Source organism: Rhinolophus hipposideros (assembly GCF_964194185.1).
Source record: "Rhinolophus hipposideros genome assembly, chromosome: 2".
NCBI lineage: Eukaryota > Metazoa > Chordata > Mammalia > Chiroptera > Rhinolophidae > Rhinolophus > Rhinolophus hipposideros.
In genome coordinates, this window is record NC_138048.1 from 52267679 (window position 1) to 52294099 (window position 26421).

The 26421-nt window shown below is 44.4% G+C and overlaps 1 protein-coding gene across 5 annotated transcripts; it reads right to left on the reverse strand.

Moving 5' to 3' along the window:
- Window positions 1–149: 149 nt before the first annotated feature.
- PIGZ (phosphatidylinositol glycan anchor biosynthesis class Z) lies at window positions 150–26421 on the reverse strand. 5 transcript variants are annotated; one of them, XM_081072399.1, is made up of 4 exons: window positions 26280–26421; window positions 7154–7242; window positions 6042–6252; window positions 150–3858 (listed from the first exon to the last, which is right to left on the reverse strand). In XM_081072399.1, exons 3-4 carry the CDS (start codon window positions 6157–6159, stop codon window positions 2303–2305), a joined length of 1674 nt encoding a protein of 557 aa, XP_080928525.1. In that variant the 5' UTR covers window positions 6160–6252; window positions 7154–7242; window positions 26280–26421; the 3' UTR covers window positions 150–2302. The 5 variants fall into 5 exon arrangements, with proteins under 5 accessions (XP_080928525.1, XP_080928529.1, XP_080928528.1 ...); XM_081072403.1 differs by having other exon boundaries at window positions 6042–6255; window positions 26280–26397; XM_081072402.1 differs by having other exon boundaries at window positions 7150–7242; window positions 26280–26397.

The following is a 26421-nucleotide window of genomic DNA, read 5'->3' on the forward strand; positions in this document are numbered from 1 at the left end:
AAATTCTTTCCACCACCCCAAGTGGCAACAGTCTCCCATTATGCCATTCAAGCTCTTCTAAGATCTGTCAGAAAGTGAAGCAGGGAAGCAACTCACCCCATCATCCTGCAGGGCAATTCTGACTCATCTTTAGATGCCACACAGCTACCAACATTTTACAGACAAATTTATTAGAGTTCAGACCACCACAATCTACATGGACTGCTACACCACGAGTTTCTCCAGGGAACTCTGAGATTGTGGACCCAGCTGGGGAAGGGAAGAGGCGGAAGTCCCAAGAAGCCCCAAGGAGTTTGGGACTCTAGAGTCTTGGGTGTCTCCAAGGTGGCACTTGGTTTTTAATCTGGGCAGAAATGGCATCTTTGGCTGTAAAGTAAATAAATGCTTATTTGCCAGAGATGGTGCTAAGCACTAGGGGTAGGAAGTCAAATCATAGGTTCATAGCAAAAACATAAACCATGAGAATGATGACTTGTTACAAATGGGTCAATAGAGTTGAAAGCAGGGAAATGTCCGACAGTGTGTTAGAGCCAGCTTGTACGGTCTTATGAGAGCAGATCCTTGGCACCTCCCAAAGTTCAGAAACATCATTTTACCGTGTTTCCCTGAAAATAAGACCGGGTCCTATACTAAGGTTTGCTCCAAAAGATGCATTAGGTCTTATGTTCAGGGGATGTCATCATGAAAAATCATGCTAGGGCTTATTTTCCGGTCAGGTCCTATTTTCGGGGAAACATGGTAGTAGTTGGAATCAGCCATGTGGGAGTATTTACACCATGGAAATTGGCAAATGCTACAAATTAGGGCTTTGTTTTGCCCTAGAGAACAGGTTGCGAAATATTGACCAGCATACCAACAACTGTCTCTTCCTTGGGGTTGGCGTCACGAGGACGTTGTGACCCGCAACCCTAGCAGCAGTTACAGAGCAGTGTGCCTGTAAGGGTGTACTTTAAGATGACCCAAGACTTTAGCCAGCAGAAGGCAGGATTAGAAAAGGACTCAGTCTCGGCCATTTGTAGAGTTTGGTCTGCTGCTCTGTGCTGAGCTCCTGCTCACTGGTCTCTGTGGTCTGGGTATCTCTTGGTCCGGTGAGATCGCAGAGTTGTGAGGAAGGAGAATGAGGACAGGTGTAGTGCCACCGCTCCTCGTGGCACAGCTCCTTATGTTCCCAGTGGACTGGGTAGGGGGTACACTGTTGTGGGGAGCAACATGCTCAGGGGTGTGATGCCTTCCACCAAAGCAGCAGGTGTTGGTTTGGTGTGGGATTTGCTGTCTATCCTGTGAAGAGAGGTTTCAGACAGGGCCCTCGAGTGGTTCGAGGTCAAATGTAAGAAGAAAAGCCTCTGGGAGCATCAGGTGGACAGCAAGTGCTGCCAGATATGGACTGAACATCGCGTGCTTTCCACTCCCACTGGGGCAGGCTGAGGAGGGAAAACATCTGGGGTCCCAATCTTGGATAATAATCCTTAAAGAGTGAGATGCCAAATGTCCCACCATTTCTCTCAAGAACAAGAATAGGAGGGAGTGGGGAGAAAAATTCCAGAACTACTTGTTTTGGTAATAACTGAATACTGAGCTAGTAGCCACCAAAGTGCAATTAAATGCACCACCACACCCACTCCGCTGCTTAAAGCGCTTTGGGAGAGATGTGTTTGTCTAACCAGGGGACATGTGCTGCAGACCCAAGATTGACAGTGTTAGCTGGCAGACACCTCAGAGATTCTCTGATCCATTGTACAGGGTGGGAAACTGAGGCTGGGTGAGGGGAAGGGGCTTTCTTAAGATCACACAGCCAGTGGGTGGCAGACCAGGGACTAGAACTCAGGTCCCCTGAATCTGAGCTGCCTACTCTGTCTACATCACCACACTACCTCCTCCTAGGTACCTAGGAAGCCAAAGGGTTGTCATGACAACAAAAGGTAAGGCTTCTAGAAGGTTTGGAGAAGGTCATTCAGGAATGTCATTAACAGACGGTTGTCTCTTCACAACCAGGTACTATCATATATTTAAAACGTCGAAAACGTCCCGGTGGCTAGAAGGTATAGGGCAGGAACTGACATTAGGCACCATTGGTTATGGTTATACCAGGTTCTTTTGGGACCTTGGCGTCAGGTCTGTGACTGGTCAGATATTTGGGTCTTTGAGGGGAAAAGATGCCAGATTACCCAGAGGGTAGAGCAGCCAAAGGCTGTGCACAGGAGAGTGAGTGGTGAGAATTCTGGAAGCGAAATGAAAGGAAGAGAACGAAGGCTTTGTTCCAGCTCAGCTACCTACTCTGTAGAATGTGGAGTGGTGCCTTCACCTACAACAGTGGCTTTTCTGTCATATTGTCAGGCTTCTCCCCCAGCTCCAGGATGTGAAGGCTGAGATGGGTCCTCCAGGCCCCATTCAGCAGGGAGGACAGGGCTGGTGGGTCCTCCAGAGTCAAGTGGGGAAACACGAGTGTCTCACTCCTGAGAGGGAAGTTGCATTTCTCCAGGGCAGATCGGGTGGTGCCAGGGGTCACCACAAAAAGGCGGCAGAGCCACGACCGAGTGGCCACCTGGCAGGCTGGTTGTCTGGTGATATTGTTCAGGGCTTGACACAGGACCTGGTCTTCAGTGCCAGCCATGTCCACCACCTCCACGTATGACCGCAGGCCTGACAGGTGTAGGAGGTGCCGGGGGGGCATGTAGGTGTGGGTGAACAGCAGTGTGTAGTGGGTGGGCACACTCGGGAGCGCAGGTGCGTGAACCACCCGCTCCAGGTGTTGCAGGCCTGGCACCAGCCCCCCCTGGTGCAGGCAGCCGAAGAAGACGGCACCCAGGACATTGAAGAGGACCAGGGTGCCCTTGCAGGGCACAGGTCGTGTCTGTGGACTACACAGCAGGACCAGGGGGACCACGAGGGGGATCAGGAACCGAGCCTCCTGGTGGCTAAAGGCAGAGAGCAGGGCCAGAGGCATGAAGTAGAGGAGCAGGAGGTGTGGCCGGGGGCTGGACAGCAGGCTCCGGGCGTCCAGCACCCTCAGGAAGCCTATTCGTGCAAAAGCCTGGAGGCAGGCTTGCAGCTGTTGCCACGCAGCCTGCAGGGCTTGGGCATGCAGTAGCCCGAAGAGCAGAAAGCCATTGACTGCCAGGTGAGTGAGCCGCAAATGTGTGCCGTGCCTCGCCAGGTTCTGAGGATCCAGGTTGTAGTGCAGGAAGTTGGCGGGTGTGAGCACCAGGGCACTGGATCTAGATGGACCAGAGAAATACCAGCTGTCTACGGCCACAAACACTGCCGCCGTGAGGGTTGCCCCCGGGAGCAGCCCCAGGGCTTCCTTGGTCAGGGACCCGAAGCCAGGATTTATGGCTCCACAAATGCCCCAGAGGAAGAGGGGGACCAGAGCAAAGGCCAGAAAGGTGGGCCGGTTGAAGAAGCCCGCCGCTACGATGCCCCCAAGAAGCCAGCTGTGCCACCACGGGCCTGGAGCAGGCTTCTTGGGTGTGGGGCTCCATGCTACACGGCGGGATACCAGTGCCAGAAGCCATGCGAAGAGCAGTCCCTCGATGGCATTGGAGAAGGTCCTTGTGTAGAAGACCAAGGTGACATAGGAACCAGACAGCAGGACCAAGGCATTCCAGCGCTCTGCCCCCCAGAGTGGGGCCAGGTGGTACACGGCCACATCCAGGGCAAAGGACAGGGCAGTAAGGAGGAGCCGGGGCCCCACCAGCAGCACATAGCCACTCAGCAGGCCAGGCCACGGCCCCCACTCTTCCCAGAGCTTGAGCAGCCAGAAGGCAGAGCCCGAGGTCAGCAGTGGGAAGACCACTGTGCGGCAGGAGCTGCTGGGCTGAAACTCCCAGGGCCGTTCGGCCTCCACGCCTAGGATGTCCTCTGTAGAAAAAGAAGCAGAGGTGAACCAGTTCCAAGCTCAAAGAATGCGGTAGACAACATTCTAGGATAGCCCCCGAGATTTTCCAGCCCCCTAATGTACATGCCCCACATAATAATCCCTGGGACTGTGATGATGAATTTCACCCCTGTGATTAGGTTATGTGGCAGGAGACAGCTGACCATAACAGGAAGATAACCTAGGTGGGCCTGACGTAATCATGCGAGCCCTTTAAAAGCAGAGAATTTTCTCCAGCTGGTGGCAGAAGAGGACATCAAAGATTGAAACCGTGAGAAGGATTTGATGCACCATTGCCGGTTTAAAGATAGAGGGGGCCATTGGCAAGGCATGTGGGTGGTCTCTAGGAGCAAGAGCGGCTCCTGGCTGAGAGCCAGCAAGGAAGCAGGACTTTAGTTCCACAGCTGCAATAAACCAAATTCATCCAACAATAAGAATGAACTTGGAAGTAGACTTTCCCCCCAGAGCTCCCAGACAAGAACTCAGCCCAGCCCTTATCTTGATTTCCACCTTGTGATGCGCTGAGCAGAGAGCCTGTGCTAAGCTTCTGATTTACAGAACTAACAGTTTTAAGCCGCTAGGTTTGTGATGAGTTTTTATGTAGCAATAGAAATGAATGTAGGGGCCTTCCGAGGCCCTACCTGTGAAGGCGGCAGGAGGAACCACGCCTGGGACATGAGGTGACATTGTGCCTTGGACAGGGTGTAAGGGGAGGAGCAGGGGGAGGCTCCATTTCTTTCCTTGGAGCTTAAAGTTTCCAAAGTCAGAGTCAAAAACCCTTCTCTGTAATTATGATTGTTATCCAGGATAGGCATTGTGAGAAGGGGAAAGGGAACGAGCAATTGTGGCTGTGGTGAAAAATGACTTTAGTTTTCTCCATGATGTTTACAATTTTTATAGGAAGAATATATTCAAACAGTACTTATGTAATTAAAAATTACTTGCTGCTTGGGGCTGGTCTATGACCCTGTGCCCTAGTACCCCAGAGCTCTGAGGGGTGGGGAAGAGGGAAACAAATTCTTAATTTCTGCATCTCAGCTCCAAGCCCATAGCATCTCATGCTTGATAACCTTGCTGGTTGTTTAGGGCTCTTTGCTTCTCCTATTTATTCCTCTAGCCTTTTGGCCATTTTCTTGCTCTATGTTAGAAGGTGAAATGGAAACAGAATCTAGAATCAGATCAATCTGGCTGCTTTTTACTGGTTCAGATTTTAAAAAAAAATAAAAAGTGTGGAAAAGAAGACTGGACCTTACAACTTATAAAACAGATACACCTGTAGAGCGCTGTGCCAGAAAAAGCTGGATGTCTCCCCAATATCCATTTCCTCTTTCTTCCTTAGTCTCTTTAGCTGAGCATTTGGTCAGGTATTAAGACTATTTTTCAGCTTCCTTTGAAGCTAGGTGTGGTCATGTGATACATTCTGACCAATGGGATGGAAATAGGCAAAAGGTATGTGACTTCCAAAATATGCCCTTGAAGAGAGCAGGCATGCCTATCTCTTCAGTGGCTGAAAGACTTGGTTTTAGACTCGATGGCTGGAACTTAAGCAGCCATCTTGAACTGTGAGGAGGAAGCCAGGTGCCCAAAGCATCTGAAAAGCCTCAAGGTCTCTGGCAACCATTCTCATGATATATCCTACACCACCTAGCAGGTACGTATTAACATGTGAGCTCTCATATGAACCTACAGAAGAAAATTTTCATTATCTCAGACCACAACCTTGTGTAACACAAACCTTGTGTAACCTTGTGTAAGTTTGTAACCTTGTGTAACCTTTGTAACACAAACCACAACCTTGTGTAACCTTGTGTAAGTTTCCCCAACCACTGGGGAAGTCCAACTCTAAAATCTCCCCACTGAGAAGTACAATACAACTTTTGTTCCGAATAACCTGTACAGTTGGTCCAAGTAGGAAAACATCAAAGAGGGTAGCATTTCATTAGTATCATCCAGACGGTCAATGTCACCGTCATTAGTATCATCCAGACGGTCAATGTCACCACTCAGGAAGAAGATATGAAGTCCCCACTCCCAAGTTCTTATTCTAGAGAGGCTCATGGATTTACTTCTCATCTGCACAGATGTTTCTACCTCCTCACTAAATACCTAACCAGCTCAATCCAGACTCTGCTGCCACTTATCTTTAACCACACATGGGGTGCTTTACCTGCCATGACCTCAGGTGACTGGAAGAACTCATCTGGGTGCACATAGCCTGTCTGTGGAAGGAGACACCACACGAAGCGGAACAGGCTGAGGCTGCCCCACAACACTCTGGATGCCATCTTCAGGTCAAATTGCTGCCAAGACACTGGGCCAAGAGCCTAGAATGACTTCTCAGCTGGTTCAGATACTATTTTGGATCCACAGATCTGCACCTGCTGAGGATAACATTTGTTAGTTATTATAACATAAATTATAATACTGTTCAATTGAACAAACCAAAAATGTATGTACAATTGATTTATGTACAATTAAAATGATAATAATGACAGCTATTATTTTCTAAGTGCCTGAGTATCAGGAAATTTACATGCATATCTCATTTAATCATTTCCACAATCTGGGACAGTGGGTCTTGATATCTGTTTTACAGATGGGGAAACAGAGACACTGTGAAGTAACCTGGTTACTTGCTAATCATATTTGCTAAGTGTCTAAATATGACATTTGCTAAATATGATATTTGCTGGTATGACATTTTGCTAAGTGTCTAAATATGACATTTGCAAGTAGGATTAGGGTGCCCTGCAATTCTGGGTCTCATAATCCCAATCCTGTTCACAGCTCCAAGCATGGCAGCCCGTCTCTTGCACTTCTGAAAACTTGGGAACCTCAATGGATTGCATCCATTTCTCTGCAAAAATGAACACATTCGACTCCATTGTCACTCTTGGAAATTTCACACAGCCTGGAACCTACTTTTTGAAAGATGATGGGAACTTACTGCTAGGGTCTGAATGTTTGTGTCTCCCACGTCACATTCATATGGTGAAATCCTAATGTGATGGTATCAGGAGATTAGGCCTTTTGGAGGTGCTTAGGTCATAAGAGTAGAGCTCCCAGGAATAGGATAGCGTTTTTGTAAAAGAGGCTTTTGAGTGCTCCTCTCCCCTTCCACCATGTGAGGACACAGCGAGAAGGCACTGGCTCTGAACAAAGAAGAGGGCCCTCACCATGCTGGTGCCCTGATCTTGGACTTCCAGCCTCCAGAAGTGTGGGAAATAAATGTGTGTTGTTTAGAAGCCACCCAGCCCAAATGGACTGACACGTACTTACGTTAACTCCACTTGATAGAGATTTTCACTTCTTCAACTCAAAGATCAGCAGAATCCAAGCCCATTGTATAATGGACCTATATATCATCTCTGGTAAACAGAAAAACAAGTTTGACAACGAGTTTGTCATTTCTCCAGAAATGCCTGTGGTGACTGTTTCTTGACTTTGATGTTTTAAAGCATGACCTTAAACAACTATTGTTCTCAGGTATGATATCATGTCATAACAGAAGAGACAAGACAAAGTGAGGCAACAGGATGGAAATCTGGCAGATGTTGACAAGGACGCTCTTGATACTGTAGACAAAAAAGGGGTGCTGTAATAACTCATAAGTTCCTAACTGGGCAGGTCATGGTGGGGACTCATGCCCCAGGCCTATGACTTCTTTAGTGAAAGGTTTTCAGACAGCCCTGTCCATTGTTCTTGTGCATCTAGGTTAACACACCTTTGACATGGTAGAAGTAACACTCCTCTGAGGTGTAACTATCTTCAAGAGAGCACATAACCTTGTTAACCATCTTTAACCCAATCCCCACTTTGCTTTTTCCCACTTCCATGTAATCTTTCCTTATGTTCCCTCTTTAATTGCAAATGCATAGAAGAAGCTGCAAAACTGTTATTCTCTGCAGCATTTGAGATTTTGCTCCCGGCATATGTCATCAGTTTGGCTCAAATAAACTCTTATAAACATTCTCTGCATGTTTAGATGTTTCTTATGTCTACGGTGCTCAGAATTCTCACTGAGAACTGCACCCCTCACCCCCTCCCACAAGTCTGCAGTGTTAAATTTATGGCAGAGACTTTAACCTGCACAGAAATTGGAAGGGCCTGTGGGAGGAGCTTTCTGGTGGCATAAGTGGCATAGTTGGTTCGCGTGTGGTACTTACACAGCAGTATACATGCTTCGGAACGTGACTGGCTATGTCTGCATGTACTACATTGAAATCCTTTCTTTTTCCCTGAACAAATCCTTTTGGTGATAGAATGCCTAACCGACTTCTTCTTTTTTTTTTTTGCAGTTGACATCAGCTATGTTGGTGGCTTGAGATTTGATACCATCTTCAAGCCCAAGTATAAACCCTGAATGGTTTTAAGGCGAATAACTTTTCCCTTCCCACTGGCCACACTAATTGGTTTAGGTTTGGGCACATGACAAGCTGGTCAGATCAGAGGAACTAGGAAAAGTACTGATAAAGGTGGGTCATGACCTTTCTCTTCTCTGCCAGGCTCTGGACCATCCTAGGGCTGGTGGGCAGGTCTTACACACTCACTCCACTCTCACAGTCCAACCTCATATTCCCAGGATTTCTATTGGTATAAATTGGGGAAATCCTGCACACCTCCTTGTGGGTTACCCTTTGTATCTCACCTTTAGGGACCTGCTGGGAGTCTAGTTATAAATCTAGAAGCAAAGGGGAATGTGGGGGTGGGTCCTGAGGAGAATCAGCATTGTCTTCAAGGCAATTGCCTCCTGGGAAGCAATTACCATTTCCTCAGGCAATGCAGCATTAATCCCCTCCGATGGGAGTGGAAAGGCTGCTTCTACAGGGTAAGACTCATCAGAATTTAGGGACTCGGTGTCCCTAGCTCTGTCAGTCTTCTGACATGTCCCCATTCCAACTTTCAGGATCCCATTCCTTCCCAGTCAATGCCATCACTTTAACAGTAGACAACCTTTGAGACTGGAAATTCAACTTGCATTGTAATTTAGCCACTCACAGGATGAGATTCTGGGTTTCGTTTTCAGCAATTTCATTCCTGCAGGCAATAGGAGATAAGGGTCTCTTTCAAGGCAGATACAGAAGCTTTCAGGTCATTTTATAAAGGTTCTGAGCTGGGGATTTGAAACCCTGAGCTTATCTTTTTCTTTTCCACTTTGTCCAGTACAATTAGGAGCAATCATTATACTCCTTAGTTTGACTAAAATGTTCACAAATATCGTATACATGGTCACCAAAACCTTGCCTGGAGTATTCAGTGCTATGTTTTTCATATCTCAAATGCCACATCACTCCATGAATAACCAGTGCCCTCTTTACCACTTGAAATAGAGTCATCAGTGCCTTTAGATCTAATCAGACTAGAGAACCAATTCCAGAAAACCCAGAGACACTTCAGAAAACCCATCTTTAAGATTCTCTTCCTCTAGAACCACTTCCAGTACCAAAATCTGTGTCAGTTAGGGTTCAACCAGAGAAAGAGATCCAGTAGGAATATATGTTAAGATTGATTGCAAGGAATTGGCTTATGTATTTGTGAGGGCTGGCTAGGCACATCTGAAATCTGTAGGGCAGACCAGCAGGAAGGGCAGGCTACAACTCTTGAGCAGAAGCAGAAGCTGCAGTCCACAGAGGGGAGCTGCCTCTTATTCAGGAAAGCCTTGCTTCTGCTCTGAAGACTTTTCAACTGACTGTATCAGATCCACACAGATCATTAAGAATAATCTGCTTTACTTAAAGTCAACTGATCATGGACTTTCATTGCATCTGCAAAATACCTTCACAGCAACGTTTAGATTTGTGTTTGAATAACGGTATTGCCTAGCCAAGTTGACCCATAAACCTAACCATAACACTTTAAGTAATTCAGTTTGTAATTGTGCTTGAATTTTAAATCAATGGGATAATTCTTTTTTTCCTTTTGTTTTAAATTTTTTTTGTAATTGTATACAGCATAGTGATAAGACATTTATAAAACTTACAAAGTCATCAGCTCGATAAGTCTAGTACCCATCTGACAACCACGCACAGTTATTACAATAACTGTACAGCCATTGATACAGGAGAGTTAGCACGTCCCTAGTTAGACAGGGAGGTCCCTGGTGGAATAAACACAGACAGCCATATCCTAAAACTCCAGGTTTTGAAATCACTCCTTCACTCCAGGACATAATGTAACAAGGCCTTGAGGTTAATCATAAAATTCCTTTTGGCCTGACAAACAGAGCTGATCTGATAGATAAGAGTGGGTTACTTTGCTAATTCCTTTAGGATGGGCAAGCAGAACAAACCTGGTAGACGAATTTCATTAGAAGGCGCCAGTTCCCTTCTTCAAACAGCTCCCCTTCCCCAAGGAGGCAAGGGAAGGGATAAAAGTAAGAGCTTTTGCCTCAAAAGTAAGAGCTTTTTCCTGGGCCACCCCCATTTGGGACCCACTCCCTCTCGGGAGCTCTGATTCTTTGCTTTCAATAAACTATCCTCTTTTTAAACTCTTTGCCTCTCCTGGGTCCGTGTTTCCATTCTTTGGTCTCCTGAGACATGATCCCGGCCCACACCCAGAAACTGCCGGCAGATCCAACATCACCTACATCACTTGGGGACTCACAGGAAAATATTCCTCCATCATTATTACAAAACTCCAGTGCTGTACTTTACATCCCCGTGACTGTTTTTGTAACTGGCAATTTGTACAGGGATAATTCTTTATGTAATTCATCAACGACTTGCTTCTTTTACTCAACACTCTATCAATGGTAGCCGTAGCTTCTTTTTATTGCTATAGTATTCCATTGGATGAATATACTAAGACCTATTTATCCTTCTTACTGTTGTTTGTCTGCTAGGTTTTCTCCAGGTGTTTACAATTTTATTTTCTATTCCTAATTGCTGCTACAGACATTCTTATCCAAGAGTTCTCTGAAGTATATACTTAGAAATGGAATTCCTGGGTATGCATACAATGCCAAAATGTTTTCTAATTGTCCCTGCCAGCTAGCATATAATGACCACTGCTTTGTATGCTCATTTATGCTTAGTATTGTCTGACATTTTAATTTTGTGAATCTTGTGGGTATTATTATAACATGCATTTCCCTGATTACTAATAAGGTTGAACACCTTTTCAAATGTTTGTGGAACATTTTTGTTTCTTCTTCTGTGGAATTCCTTTTGACCATATTTATTGGGTGTCTATCTTTTTTTTACTATGTGTAGGCATTCTTTGTATAGTCTTTATATTTATTGCATGATGAATATCCTTTTCCAATTTGTGGCTTGTATTCTTAAATCATTTCTATTCCTAATATTGGACACTTGTGCCTTCTTTTAGTTTCCTGAGCGTTTCCACTAGAATCTTTCACCATGAATCTTTTTTTGAAAAAATCAACTTCTGTTTTTTTTCCATCTTTTTAATTAATTTCTTTTTCTAACCTTTATTTTTTTTTCTTTCTTTTACTTTTTTGATGGGTTTAGGCGGGGAGCGGGCTGTGAGCTGACACGAGCCTTGCAGCTGCAAGGTCATTCCCATAGGAAGCCTCGCCTCAGCAATCTTCCCAGAAAGTACAAGATAACACTAATGCAGTCACAGACATACAAACTGGCCAATACACAAAACAAAATGTTCTAATAATACCTGCTTGTTCTGCTAATACTTGTTTGTATAGATAACTATTCTAAGACTGTATAAAAACTGTGTGTGAAATAAAGACTGCGCCACTGCTCCGCCATCCGTGGACGGTGGACCTCCTGATCCCAGCTTTCCTGTTTGTGTCTTTTCTCAATCTCCTCACCCTTCCCCCTCAGGCCAAGCCCTCCTGGTCACGTGGGCCGCGACAGGTTTATTTTGCTGTTTTATTTCAAACTTTTGATATGCCGTTCTGCATATTTATACTTTTACATGTCTTGAACAAGTAACTGGATTTTATTTACCCAGGCTGACAATATTTGTTTTTAAAATGCAGCTTTATTTTGAATATTTAAATTTAATGCAATTATTGATATATTTATAAATATTTTACATTTTATTTTGTTTTCTTTTTTTCCTGCCTTTTCTATCTTTTATTTCTTTCTTGCCTTCTTCTGGATTGACTGTTTTTTCCCCAATTCATTTTTCTCTCGCTAACAGTTTGTAAGTTATATACTCAATTTCCATTGTTATAAAATGCAGTATACTATTTAATATTTTAATATCTAGTATGCTATGTTCTGTGGTTTAACTATGATGATTCTGCGTGTGCATTTCTTTTTATCACAGCTGGAATTTTTTTGACTTCATAACTCTGTAAATTAGGGTCCTTTGTCATTTGTAGAAAGTAATCCTCCATTATTTTTTCGAATATTGCCTCTTCCCTCTCCTTTATTTACTTTCCCTCTGGAATTATGATTAAATGTATCATAGACCTTCTTGGTCTATCTTCCATGTCATTTTAACTTCTATTTTCCATTTTCCATATCTTAGTCTCTCTAGGCTATATTTCAAGTAAGATTTCTGTTCTATCTTCCATGTCCCTAATTATCCTTTCAGCTGTATTTAATCAGCTATTAAATCTATCTATTGAGTTTTAAATTTCAATTTCATATTTTTTATTTCTAGGAATTGTTGATTTCTTTCACATCTGCTTGCTCTTTTGTCATATTTGTGACTCTCCCTTTTATTTATTATATTGCATTAAGCACACTTATTTGATACACTAGATCTAATAATTCCAACATCTAAAGGCTTTTTGGGGTTTGAATCTGATGTCTGGTTTTGGCTGGTTCTCACTCATAAGTGGCTTGCTTATTTGTATTTTTAATGAAGTATTTTATTTGGGGGCTTCTCATTTTCTTTGGAACATTACCTGTGAGTATTCTTTGAGGACAGGGATAAAAGCAAATTTTGAGTTCCACTGAAAAAGATTTACACTTGTTTCTGTCAGGTCCCTGGGGGCATTAAAAATCTGGGACTATTTTTGATCGTATTATTGGCTCCAGGTTCTTTTTTCCCTTTCGTGGAGGTGGTGTCTAATCATGTGAATTCAGGTTGAAAACCTACACGAGGGCAGGCTTGTGTACACTAATTCTCAAGGGAGACTCTCCACCCAATTTGATTAGCATCAGGATCCAAGAAAGGCAGTTTTCTTTGCAGTTCTCTGGGGATGGAAGAGTTTATTTCTAGGTTATCTTTATATTGAGAATGTTGCCTGCAGAGTCTCAGCTTTGAAGGGGTCTCCTGTTAGACTTCAGGGTGGGCACAAGGTTTTATCATCTGTCCTCTTGGTCCTGAGACAATACAAAAACCAATGCTCAGATGCATCTGGTTCTTGAGTCCAAATCTGGTTTCAGAGCTTTACATACCTCTCTAGGCCCCTACTTTCATGCCTGAGTTTTTCTTAGCTTTTGTTCAGCTCACATATTATTTTATCCAACATTTTAGTTATTTTCAGAATTTATTTATTTTAGAATTCAAGGACAACCCTCCAATTGTGTGCTTTTTAACAACCTCATTGCTTTTTCTTTCTATTTATAAAACTAATACAAGATCATTGTGGAAAAAGTAGGAAGTACAATAAGCAAAAAACATACAGACATTATACCCAATTCCTATCACTCAGACAAACACCATTAACATTTTGATATATGATTTTGTTGGTATTTTATGAAACATATAGGCTCTTAGTTCTGCTTATTCATATACATATATTCATATATATGGTTGGCATAAGAAATAGCAATCTTGAGAGATAAGGTGGAGGTTGAGAAAAGCCAAATTAGTTTAAGCCATGTCAAGTTATTTTCAAGGAAGTTATGTACTTAAGAGTCTGCCTTGGCCAGTGGATCTTTGTGGTCATGATTTTGGAGGAAACAGGAAACATGAGCCTGTTACAACCACATCAGCAATTTTTCAAGATGTGGCAGGATGGAATGGGAGATGCTACATATGCATAGGCTTTTGAAGCTGGTTCTGGAAGAACTGCTGACAGACTGTTCCTCCGCAAATGGGAGGGTGGCTGAGTTGGTCATGATTTCAGGTTTATTGAGCAAGTCATATGGCCTGCAAGAGTATAGGTCTCCCGTCCTTCGCCCCACCCTCTCCCACTCTCATCCTGCCCTCTAGTTACTACACACTCAGCCTAAGCCTGTGCCATTGGCTGGGGCTACTCCATCTCAGTGGTGCAGCCTTACAACAGTAGAATTGAATTTTGTCTCTATGAGGGCTGTCTGACAACTCAGTGAGTATTTTCGGTATATATATATATATATATGAAACAGGAAAGGAATCATACAATATTTGCTTTGTGACATGCTTTTGTCACTTAGCAAAATATCATGAGCATCTTTCCACACATCATGAACAACCCCTCCTACCAGCTGCAAGCTCTCCACCTTTCATGTATCCATTTACTCCCTCCGTTCTCTCCTGTTGGTACTTTCCATTCCATCCATAAACATGTTGGACTCTCTATCATTCTTAGAAAAACAACCAACCAAAACCCTCCTCAAAATTGAATGTGCCCTCTATCTGCTACTTCTCTCTCCTCTTCCATTCACAGAAACCGTCAAACCAACCACATTCACTGAATTCACTCCTCATGTCTTGTTTACCGTTCTACCTAATACAGCTTGGCTTTTCTGTCCACCTCTGCACTGAGAGCCTTCTCAAGAGCCTCCTTGGTTTTCTAATTGTCAAACCCAACGGCCACTTCAGACCCCTACAATTGCACGCCGTTGGACTACGGGGATTCCTTCCACAATTCCTCTCTCCTTCTAGAGTGGCTTCCTGTACTATAAGGGCTGGGAAACAAAAAGCTACATTTTGTAGATTCCCTGGAAGTTGGGTTATACAAATTAGGTTTTAACAATTTAGAAAGCACATGTGAAACAGGCCATACTTCTGCAGTTTTCATTATTTTCTCCTGGTAAACAAGATTATGGAGACCTGGGGTTTTCCTGTAGCAGCTTTCCAGTATCCAGCGGCAGCTTTGTGGGAATTGAGATACAAGTCCGGTTATGGTGGCGTCCTGATTCTCAGCAACAGGTTGTGTTAGTAAATTCAACTGAGTGCCAAGGTGGCTTTTACAGTTGCCTGGTTGTCACATAAATGGTAGCTCCTCTGACAAGTTACTTCTGGGTGTTCAAAGTCTTTCCTTGAGGCCCAAACTACAGCCCATTCTTCCAGGGCACCTAGTAAGTCTTAGTATCTAATTCCTTGTATAAATTATTTTTCTGCTGACTTCTTTTTAAAAAATATTTTCCAATTAGAGTTGACATTGTATTAGTTTCAGGTGTATAGTATAGTGGTCGACATTTATACAACTTATGAAGTGATCCCTCCAACAATTCTAGTACCCACTTGGCTCTGTACGTATTTATTACAATATTATCGACTATATTCCCTATGCTGTACTTTACATCCCCGTGTATTTGTAACTGCCAATTTGTACTCCTTCACTTTTTCACTTGGCCCCCCAAACCCTTCTCCCATCTGGCAACCATCAGTTTGTTTTCCGTATATATGAGCCTGTTTCTGTTTACATTGTTTATTTATTTATTTATTTATTTAAATTCCACATGTAAGTGAAATCACATGGCATTTGTCTTTCTCTATCTGACTCATTTTACCCAGTACAATACCTTCCAGGTCCATCCATGTTGTCACAACTGGCAAAATTTCACTCTTTCTCATGGCCCAGTAAATTCCATTGTATATATGTACCACATTTTCTTTATTCAATCATCCATCTTGCTTCCATACCTTGGCTATTGTATATGAAATGTCCTTTGTCTCTTGTTATAGCCTTTGTTTTGAAGTCTATTTTGTCTGATATAAGCATTGCTTTTTTTCTTTTGTTTTCATTTGCATATCTTTTTCCATCCCTTTACTTTCAGTCTCTGTGTGTCTTTTGATCTGAAGTGGGTCTTTTACGGGCAGCATACGCAAGGGCCTTGTTTTCTTATCCATTCAGCCACCCTATGTCTCTTGATTGGAGCATTTAATCCATTTACATTTAAAGTAATTATTGATAGGTATGCAGTTATTGCTATATTATTGTTCATATTTTTTATCTATTTTTTCCTTCTTCTTAAAGAAGTCCCTTTAACATTTCTTGTAATATTAGTTTGGTGGTGATGAACTCCTTTAGCTTTTTCTTGTCTGGGATTATTCTGCTGACTTCTATTTCCGGTACTGAACTCTGGCCATTTGGTGTCAGAAGTGGCTGTAGGCTATAATAGGCTGAATGGATGAGAATATTCATATGCTGAAAGAACATTACTACCAGTTGGTCAAGCAGTGGACACGTGGGCAGACTCTGAAAAGAGCACCGGCCCCCCTGTGCTTGCGCCCTCAGCTTTCCAGAGCTTCAGAGTCGGTTAACACTCAGCTCTGCCACACCATCAGAAAGCCATCCCACAATCACTGCTTTTCCACCTTCACCACACATCCCATCATACTGATGTACGAGAGCCCCCGCCCACAATCTGGTTACCCTCTGAATCTGTTAAAGGGCCCAGACACTTGCTGCCCCTCCTTCCCCAAGAACTAAAATAGATAGATAGATAGGAAAATAACTACCAGTATATCTTTTACATTCAGAAAAAAAAATTTTAAAGAATGAGGGCAAAACAAAGATATTTTCAGGTAAACTAAAACTAAAAGATCTTCACAAGAAGACCCTTAGAAAATTATATATATATATATATATATATATATGTATATATATATACATACATATATGTATGTATGTGTATATATATATATGTATATGTATGTATGTATATATATCAGGCAGAAGGAAAAATGACTCTAGATAGAAGATCTGAGATGAAAATAGAAATAAAAAACAAGGACGTTGGTCAGTAGATGGGAAATATCTGGAAGGTGGAAATCAAGTGAAGGCCGTCCTTTTGCTGCTTTGTTTTCTTCTGGCAAGTAAAGTCCGGGAGATGAGTCAGTTTTCTGAAGCAGTGTTCCATGTTCCTTCACCAGCTTTGTGGGTGCTGACAGGCAGCTGTGGTTGTTTGGCTATGGCTTTCTGATCCCTGGCTATGGCACTGTGTCTTTGGACTCACTAGTTCCCACAGTGGCCTCCCAAGTCCCACTCTTCTGACAGGGCAGATAGTAGGTCTGCACAGTGGGTCAGCTGTGCGTGTTCTAGGAGTCATTCCTGGAGGTCCAGCTGGAGTCTGACCATCCAGCACTTCCTAAGTTTTCGTAAGCAGTTACTTCCCTATATTAAACTCCTTTGTAATTACTTAGTTGTTCACAAACAATATCAAGAATGAAAGTTTTGGGGCGGCCAGATAGCTTAGTTGGTTAAAATGTGAGCTCTGAACAGGGTTGCCAGTTCTATTCCCAGATGGGCCAGTGAGCTGCACCCTCCACAACTAAATTGAAGACAACAAGCTGCCGCTGAGCTTCTGGAGGGGCGGCCAGATGGCTCAGTTGGTTAGAGCGTGAGCTCTCAACAACAAGGTTGCCGGTTCAATTCCCCCTGCTCCTAAAGATTGAAAACAGCAACTGGATTTGGAGCTGAGCTGCGCCCTCCACAACTAGATTGAAGGACAACAACTTGGAGCTGATGGGCCCTGGAGAAACACACTATTTCCCAATAAAAATAATTTTTTTTAAATAAAAAAATAAAATGCCACTATTTTTTTTAAAAAAAAGGAATGAAAGCTTTGACTCAAACTGGTTTAAATAATTTATCATGTCATATAACAAGACAGTCAGGGCTTGGTGCTGCCAGGGCTCCATTTCTGTTTCTCAGCAACCCTCGTGATTCTGCCTTTCTGTGTGGACATCATCCCCATGCTGCCATCCCATCTAGACACGACAACATTGAGGAGAAGAAGAGTGTATTTTTTGCATATCTCTTTTTTTTGTTGCCTCTTTTAAAAGTTTTATTGAGATATAATTAACATAGCATACAATTCACTCATGTAAAGTGTACTTTTAGTATATTCAATGATTTTTGGTATAGTCAGATATGCGTAACCATCACCATTGGAGTCACTTCCAGGACATTTTCATCACCTCAAGAAGAAACCTCACATCCTGTAGTTATTACCTCCCCGCCACCATCCCAGCCCTAAGCAACCACTGATCTACTTTCTGTTTCTATAGATTTCCCTATTCTGGCTTTCATATAAATAGAATCATATAGTATGTGGTCTTTTGTGGCTGACTTCTCTCACTTAGCATGTTTTCAAGGTTCATCCATGTTGTATGTAGCATGTATCAGTGCTTTATTTCTTTTTATGGTCAAATACTATTGCATTGTATGAAGAGATGGTATTTTTGTGTATCCATTCATCTGTTGAACATTTGGGTTGTTTCTACCTTTGGGCTATTATGAATAATGGTACTATAAACAAATGTGCATAAGTTTTGTGTGGATATAATGTTTTCATTTCCCTTGGTATATACCTAGGAATGGAATTGCTGGATTGTATGGTAATTCTATGTTTAATGATTTGAGGTGCTACCAGACTGTTTTCCAAGTGGTTGTACTTTTTTTTTTTTTACCTTCCTATTAGCAGTGTATGAGGATTCTGAATTCTCCAAATCTTGACCAACATTTGTTGATCTGGCTTTTTTTATTCTAGCCATCCTAGTGATGTGAGGTGGTATCTCACTGTGATTTTGATTTGCATGTATATCTCTTTTGAATTTTATTTATTTTTTAAAGATTTTTATTAAAAATATAGCTAATATACATTATATCAGCTTCAGGTGTACAGCATAGCTGTTCAACATTTATATACCCAATGAAGTGATCACTGTGATTAGTCCAGCAGCCATCCGACACCGTACCACCCTATCATAATATTACTGACTATATTCCCCATGCTGTCCATTACTTCCCCATGACTTACTTGTTTTATACCTGGAAATTTGAACCTCTTATTTTCCTTCAGTTTTCTTCACTTTTTAAAATTTTTCAGTGAAAGTTAACATTCAACATTATTTTGTATTAATTTCAGGTGTGCATCATAATGATTAGACTTTTGTATAATTTAAGAAGGTATCACCATGACTAGCCTATACATAGCTATTACCTGGCTCTACACATATTTATTACCATATTATCAACTATGTTCCCTATACTTTACATCTTCATTACTGTTTTGTAACTACCACTTTGTACTTCTTAAAACCTTAACCTTTTTCACCCTGCCCCCAAAACCGTCCCATCCAGCACCCCATAAATTTAGTACCCATCTGACACCATATATAGTTATTACAATGTTATGGAGTATATTCTTTGTGCTATACCCTACATCCCCATGACTACTTTGAAACAATCAGTTTTAACTTCTTAATCCCTTTCCATTTTTCACCCACCTCCTCAACCGTCCTCCCATCTGGCAACCATCAAAATGTTCTTTGTAGCTATGAGTGTATTTCTGTTTTGTTTGTTTGTTTATTTTATTCTTTAGATTCCACATATAAGTGAAATCACACTGCATCTGTCTTTCTCTGTCTAACATACTCCACTCAGCACAATACCCTCCAGGTCCATCCATGCCACTGCAGATGGTGAGAACCCATTTCCTTCCATGGAGGAGCAATATTCCATTGTATATATGTATGACCTCTTCTTTATCCATTCATCCATCTACAGATACCCAGGCTGCCTCCACGTCTTGGTCATTGAACATATGGATACTGCAATGAACATATGATGTATAATCCCCTCGAAGTAGCATTTCTTCAGATTAATACATAGAAGTGGGATTACTGGGTCCTTCTTTGTCTCGTTACAGCCTTTGTTTTAAAGTCTGTTTTGTATGGTATAAGTGTTGCTACCCCAGCTTTTTTTCCCCCCATTTCCATGAAATAACTTTTTCTATCCCTTTACTTTGAGTCTTGTGTGTCTTTCAATCTGAAGTGAGTCTCTTGTAGGTAGTGTATGTAAGGGTTTTGTTTTCTTATCCATTCAGCCACTCTATGTTTTTGATTGGAGCATTTAATCCATTTACATCGAAAGTAATTGTTGATATATATGTAGTTATTGCCATTTTATTATTCATGTTATTTTATTTTATTTTGTATTGAAGAAATCCCTCTAACATTCTTTGTAATACTGGTTTGGGGGTGATGAACTCCTTTAGCTTTTTCTTGACTGGGAAGCTGTTTATCTGTTCTTCGATTTTAAATGATCTTGCTGGGTAAAGGAGTCTGGGTTGTAGGTCCTTGCTTTTCATCATGTTAAATATTTTGTGTCAATCCTTTCTGGCCAGCTAAGTTTCTGTTGAGAAATCAGCTGACAATTTTATGGGAGTTTCTTTATAAATGAGTAGTTGCCTTTCTCTTGCTGCTTTTAGGATTCTCTCTTTGTCTTTAACCTTTGCCATTTAATTATGTGTCTTGGTGTGGGCCTGTTTGGGTTCATCTTGTTTGAGACTCTTTGCACTTCCTGCACTTGCTTTTATGCCTATTTCCTTTGTCAGATTAAGAAATTTTTCGGTCATTATTTCTTCAAATAGGTTATCAATCCCTTGCTTTCTCTCTTCTCCTTCTGGTACCCTTATGATGCAAATATTGTTACACTTGATGTTGTCCCAGAGGTCTCTTAACACTACCCTCTTTTTTTTTTTAAACTCTTTTTTCCATTTGCTGTTCTGATTGAATATTTTCTATTACCTCGTCTTCCAAATCATTGATTCGATCCTCTGCTTCATCTAGTCTGCTGGTGATTCCTTCTTCATTTCATGTTCTTCATTTCAGTTATTGTATTTTTCACTTCTGACTGGTTCTTTTTTAATGGTTTCTATGTTCTCTTTTATGTTTGCTATCTCTTTGTTGAAGTACCCACTAAGTTCCTTGAGCATCCTTATAACCATTGTTTTGAATGCTATATGTGGTAGGTTGCTTGCCTCCATTTATTTCATTTAGTTCTTTTTCTGGAGTTTTCTCCTATTCTTTCTTTGTTTCTTCATTTTGGCTGCTTCTCTCTGTTTGTTTCTATGTATTAGGTAGATCTGCTATGTCTCCCAGTCTAGTCCTGTGGGCCCCAGTGGCACAGTCTCCCTGGTCACCTGTGCTGGGTGCTCCAGGAGTGTCCCTCATGTAGGTTGTGTGTGCCCTCCTGTTATAGTTGAGCCTTGACTGCTCTTCGCATGTCAGTGGGTGGTATTTACCCTCACGCTGACTGGCTGTGGGGTTTGGCCATGTCCACAGCTTATGGGCTGCTGTGCAGGGGGCTTAGCCCCCTGGAGTGGGATTTGCGGGCTCTGGTGTCTGTTGAGATCACCCTTTAGGTGTGCCACTTGTAGGGCTTATTGGGTAGTGTTCTGCTGTGGTCTGAAATCAACCTCCAAGTACCTTATGTTGGTTCTGTGGCCTTTTAGAAGGGGCTCTGGTGCAAAACCAGGTCAGCCACTGCCTGTGATCACCCGGGGAGTTCCTGGTAGGAGCTCCAAAGTGATCCACGGTTAATCTCTGCCTGTGTCATACCTGGAGGCATGTGGGAGAGGCCATGTGTGAATCAAGGCTGGCTGCTACCAGTACCGGGTCTGGGGTAGTTCCACAAAAAGCCAGGACACTCCGACAAAACCCTCTGCCACCTGCTGGCTTTTATAAGGTTCATTGGCTGATAAAGCCTCATGTGGTATGGAGTTGGGTTTGGCAGGTTCTCAGTGCATCACCAGGGTGGAGTGAGCAAAGTTCACCAGGCCAATCAGATTCATATTCGGCTTGTGCGGGGTAGGCTGAACACAGGAAAGATGGCGCCCATCTGCCGGCTGCTCGGGAGAAGGACTTCACACAGGGTAAAATGGCGACTACCTTCAAGCTCATTTCCCAAAGCCACACACCTCAGTCTACCCTGCATGTCTCCAAGGCTCCCTGAGTCACCTCTGCTAGAGCCCAGGGTGAGTGTGAGGGAGTCTGTATGGGCCCTTTAAGAAGACGTCTGGGTTTCCTGCAGCCTTCCAACCCACCAGGATTGTCAGAATCTCCACTGTTTTTCACAGCCAGGTGTTGTGGGGACTTCTCTTCCCAGCACCAGTATTCCAGGCTGGGGACGCTGGTGTGGGATGGGGTCCCCTGCTCCTCTGTGGGGAACCTCTGTGGCCAAGATATCCCTCACAATTTTCATCTGCCACCTGGAGGTTTGGGGCCAGCCCGTTTTGCATCTCCCCCCCCATCAGTCTTGACGTGGCTTCTTCTTTATATCCTTAGTTATAAAACTGTTCAGCTAGACTTCAGATGGTTCTCCAGGTTGAATCTTCTATAGTTTAGTTATAATTTTGATGTGTTCACGGGATGAGGCAAACACAGTGTTCATCCGCCATTTTGGATCGTTATGCATCATTTATTTCTATTTCGGCAAGGAAAGTTTATTTGTGAAGGTGGCATCTTTGAAATCGCTGCATGTGCGTTTCTTTTTAAGATCGAAGAAATCTTTTCCAGAAGTTCTCCAGCAGACTTTTCATGAATGGTATTAAATATACCTTCCTAAACCAATCACTGCAAAAGAAATGGGATTACCAGTAAGGATCCAACTCCTGGTTTGGAGCTGGGGCGGTGGCTGCCTCCTTGGAGGCACACAGTCCTCCAGAGGAGGCTGCCTACCTTAACAATATCAAGTTCTGCAAGGAAGGAAAAAGTGAGAAAGAGGATCAACTGTGTGACTGCTGCATGTGGCTTCCACGATGTCACGCTCTCATGGCTTTCCTTCTTCTTCTCTGACCATTTGTTCTTAGGCTCCTCTTCCTTTTTCCACCCCTGAAACACTCCTCCTCATCGTCAGCTTCCTTCCTTCTCACCACTTACACGCTTTGTGGGTCTTCTTATTGCCATTATTAGATACTTACTACGATCCAGGCGCTCTCATTTTATTCTTATAACAGCCCTATAATATTATCCCTATCTTATAGACGAATTAACAGGTTTAGAGAGATCAAGGTTTTTGCCCAAGGTAACAGAACTACCAAGTAGATGGAAATAGGAATTGGACTATTTGACCCCAGAGTGCTGATCCACTGACTGTCAGGCTTCTGTACCTCCTTCAAATACTGGGCAGCCAAACAGAACTCATCATTTCCCCATGAACCCACCCTGACCCCATGTTCCCTGCAGCAGTGAGGGAATTACCCTTTGTCGAATTATTCGGTGCAGAAACCCACGGGTCATCTTCCTTCTTCGCTCCTTCACTATGGAATACTAACTTTGCTTTATAATCATTCCTTAAATCCAGCTCTTGTTCTTGACTCCTCCATTGACATGGTCTGTGTACAGGTCTGCTGTGACTTGGGTACATGTTGCCTGAGATTCCTCAGCCCTAGGGGTAACTGTGCAGAGATTTCAGATGGCTGGAGCCCCCCTGCTTCTAGCTGTAAACAGCTTCCTCCTTTATTACCCCAGTATGTCATACAAAAGGAACCATTTTATATGTGTGCATAATGAGAAAGATGTTGAGAAACACCATCTAGAGTAGATTGAGCCCAGCTTTTTGCTTCCCCTCCACCACCCTCCTAATTGCAACCAGGGAGAGTGCATTACTCTCTTGTGTAAAATCTCTGGGTGGGGGTCAGCTCTTTACCACGCTTAGGATCAAGTCCATATTCCCGATTGTGACTTATAAGACTCTCCACTATCCCTACCGTCCTCTCCAGCCTCCATTTTCACCTCTTTGTGAATGGAACTTGGTGCTTCAGAAACATTTTTTGTAGGCCCTCCTCTGTTCTGTGTTGCTTCTCACCTCAGCGTTTTTGCACACATTGCTTCTGTTGCAGGCTATGCCTGTATTATGGAGGTTAAGACCAGGTTTGGTATCAACTAGACCCGGTTTCAAATCCTTGCTTTGTCACTTGCTCATGGCGAAGGAGCATTTAATCTCTCTGAACCCCAATTTATATCTTTATCTGTAAAATGAGGATAATAATAGTACCTACCTCAGGTCAGTTGTGAAGACGAAATGATTTAAAAAAAAAAAAAAAAGGAAACATAACAAGTGGTTTCTTTCATTATCCATTTTGCTTCACTTGCCAGGACGTGAAGGAGCCCTCCTTAACTCTATTTTCTGCAGGACCCTGTGCCAGGCTTTGCCCTTTGTGGTGTACAGATCGGTGGAGCCTTCTGATTGCTTCTGATAGTGTCTGGCTGACGTCCCCCAGGTCTGGGATCCATTCGGATCCCTCTCAGCCTCTCGAGTCCACCTGGATGGGCCCACAGAGGAGCCAGGGTCACAAACAGAGTTGGAGGTCCCCGGAGGAGGTGGCAATATAGCGGGGCATTGAACTTAACAAGTGGGAGTGTTCTCCAGAAAGAGACCGGCCTGTTGCTCATTCTGGGGCTCCTCAGGCTGAGGCCTGGCAGGAGAAGTGGTCCTTTTGGCTGGCTCAGGTTTCATGCCCTAGGGGGCGGAGCCAACACCATAGGGCGTGGCAACTACTCACCTAAACCTAATCAGGATGCTTCCTTGCTCATTTGTGCCATTTGAGCACACTGAGCTGCCGCCCGGAGTCCAAATCCTGCTTCTCGGCGGCCCGCTGGGGGGCCTGTCTCCCGGAGGGCAGGGGAGGGAAAGGCTTTAGAACAAAGGGATAGTTAGCGCCCAGGGCCGCGGAGATTCTACTGTGGGTTAGGGGAGCGGGAGTTGATAACCACAGACGGGGGCATCCCGCGCGCGCGTGCGGGGAATGTGCGGGCAGGCAGCGGGGAAAGACCATCTTGGTGGTAGGGGTTCAGCAAAGAGTGAACCACTTCGCCGGGCGCAGGGGGAGGCGAGGGAAGGGATCACCTGAGTGCGGCGACAGGACAGCAGACCGCTCCGCCCTGCCACCAGTGATCAGAGATACTGATCTTCCTCTCAGAGTCAGAGGGACCGGGCGGCTCTTGGCCTCCCCTTTCTCCCGCGCGCACTGTGTGCGCAGCAGCGTGTCGGCTCTGGAGACACAGCTGTGAACGTGTAAGGTCCAGAATGGCAGCCATCGCGTGGTGGCTCATTCCAAGGAATGCCTCACCTTCAAACTTAAACTTCGTGACAAAGCTGCTGGTTCGTTGCTTATGGGAGAGAGTATCGGGCCCAAGGTTCGGCCCCTTCTCCGGATCCGGCATTTGGAGTGGATTTTAAAGACTGCGGGGGCGGGGGCGGGCGTGTTGGAGGGGAAGCGCGGAGGTGGGGCGGGAGGGGGCGTACCCGCGCAGCAGCGAAAGCCTCTTCTCTCGCTCCAAACGCGCACGGACCGCGGCCCTCAAGGCCAAGATCTTGTTTCAGACTCTGGAGCCCATCCCAGCGGCAGCGCATGAGAATCTCTCCCCGAGTCCATTTTCCCTATTGGTGTCGCATTTCATTTTCACCTCCACTCGGGGGCTGCAGTAAACCCTACAGGGTACCCCACCCTGGAAGCATTGGCAGGTCTGACCCTGGCAGCCTCCTTTTTCTGGTTGCCCAAACTGACCCGTGTTTATCCTTCGATTAACAGAGAATGCAACACAGCATTAACACACACGGGAAAGTAGAAGAGAATAAGGTATCTCCATTTCACTGACCTACGTCATTTAACCATTCGTGACCTCGCGGTTACCATCTGCAAAATGGGAACTCTGTTCTGTAGGGAGGAGTTTCGAGGTGTTAATAATTTTGACAGTGGTTCCCAGTTTCCTGAGGCGAAGATGCCTGGGGTCAAGAATGACGTTTAAGAAGGACCGGTAAGGATGTCCTCCTTAAGGAAAGCTGCAACCGTCCTTGCCACACTGTGCGGGCAGAGCAAAGACCCAGACAGCCACCAATCAGCAGGGTAGGTGCTCATCCATAGGGTCGCCTGGCGCATCCTTGGAGACAGGGCTTTTGCCCTTGTCTGTGGTCGCACGCGCCTACTGGGTAACGAGGCCGTTCTCTCATACTGCGGGAGGGCAGGCCTGGCCTTAAGCGTGCCTCGCAAGGCTGGAAGTGGCGAGTCTTCTCCGCTAAAATACACGGATCTATCTGGTGTCACAGGATTCGTGCTCAGCACTTTGCAGCGCTCTTTTGGTTTCATCCTCACAGGGACCCTGGGAGGTAGCTTTGTATTCCCATTTTATAGATGGGGAAAGGGAGCCTCGGTAAAGTTACGAAACCACCCAAGAATGCTAGCTGGTAGCAGGAGAGGATTCAAGTCTAGGCCTCCGTCTGGGTCCAAAGCTAGCGCTCTAGAGTACACCGACAGTCTCCTTTCGCGAGAAAAGGTCATCGCCAGCCTGCTGTCTCCCCTAGCCTGGGATGTCAGGGCTGCGAGTCCGCGGACTGGGTTTGGGGAAAGTTAACGAGCGAGAATGTGGGTGTCTGCAGCTCTCCTGCCTGCCCCCCAGGCTCTAGCACCTATCCGCTGGTCTCTCCGCAGCTAGCGAAAATAGGCATGGGAACAATAGCGGTCCCCTGCCTTCCCCCCTCCCGCCTTGCCCTCCGTCAACTCTTTGGGAGCCGCTCGGGTTGACTCACCCGCGCGCTGCCTCCGGGCTGCACTTGCGGCGCTGGCGGCGTCCGGCTGGGCGGGAGAGCCCGCACCAGGGGAGAGGAAGGGAGCCGCCCAGGCCAGAAGGCCCGAGGGGGAGGCGGCATGTCCTCAACGCGGCCGCCCCTC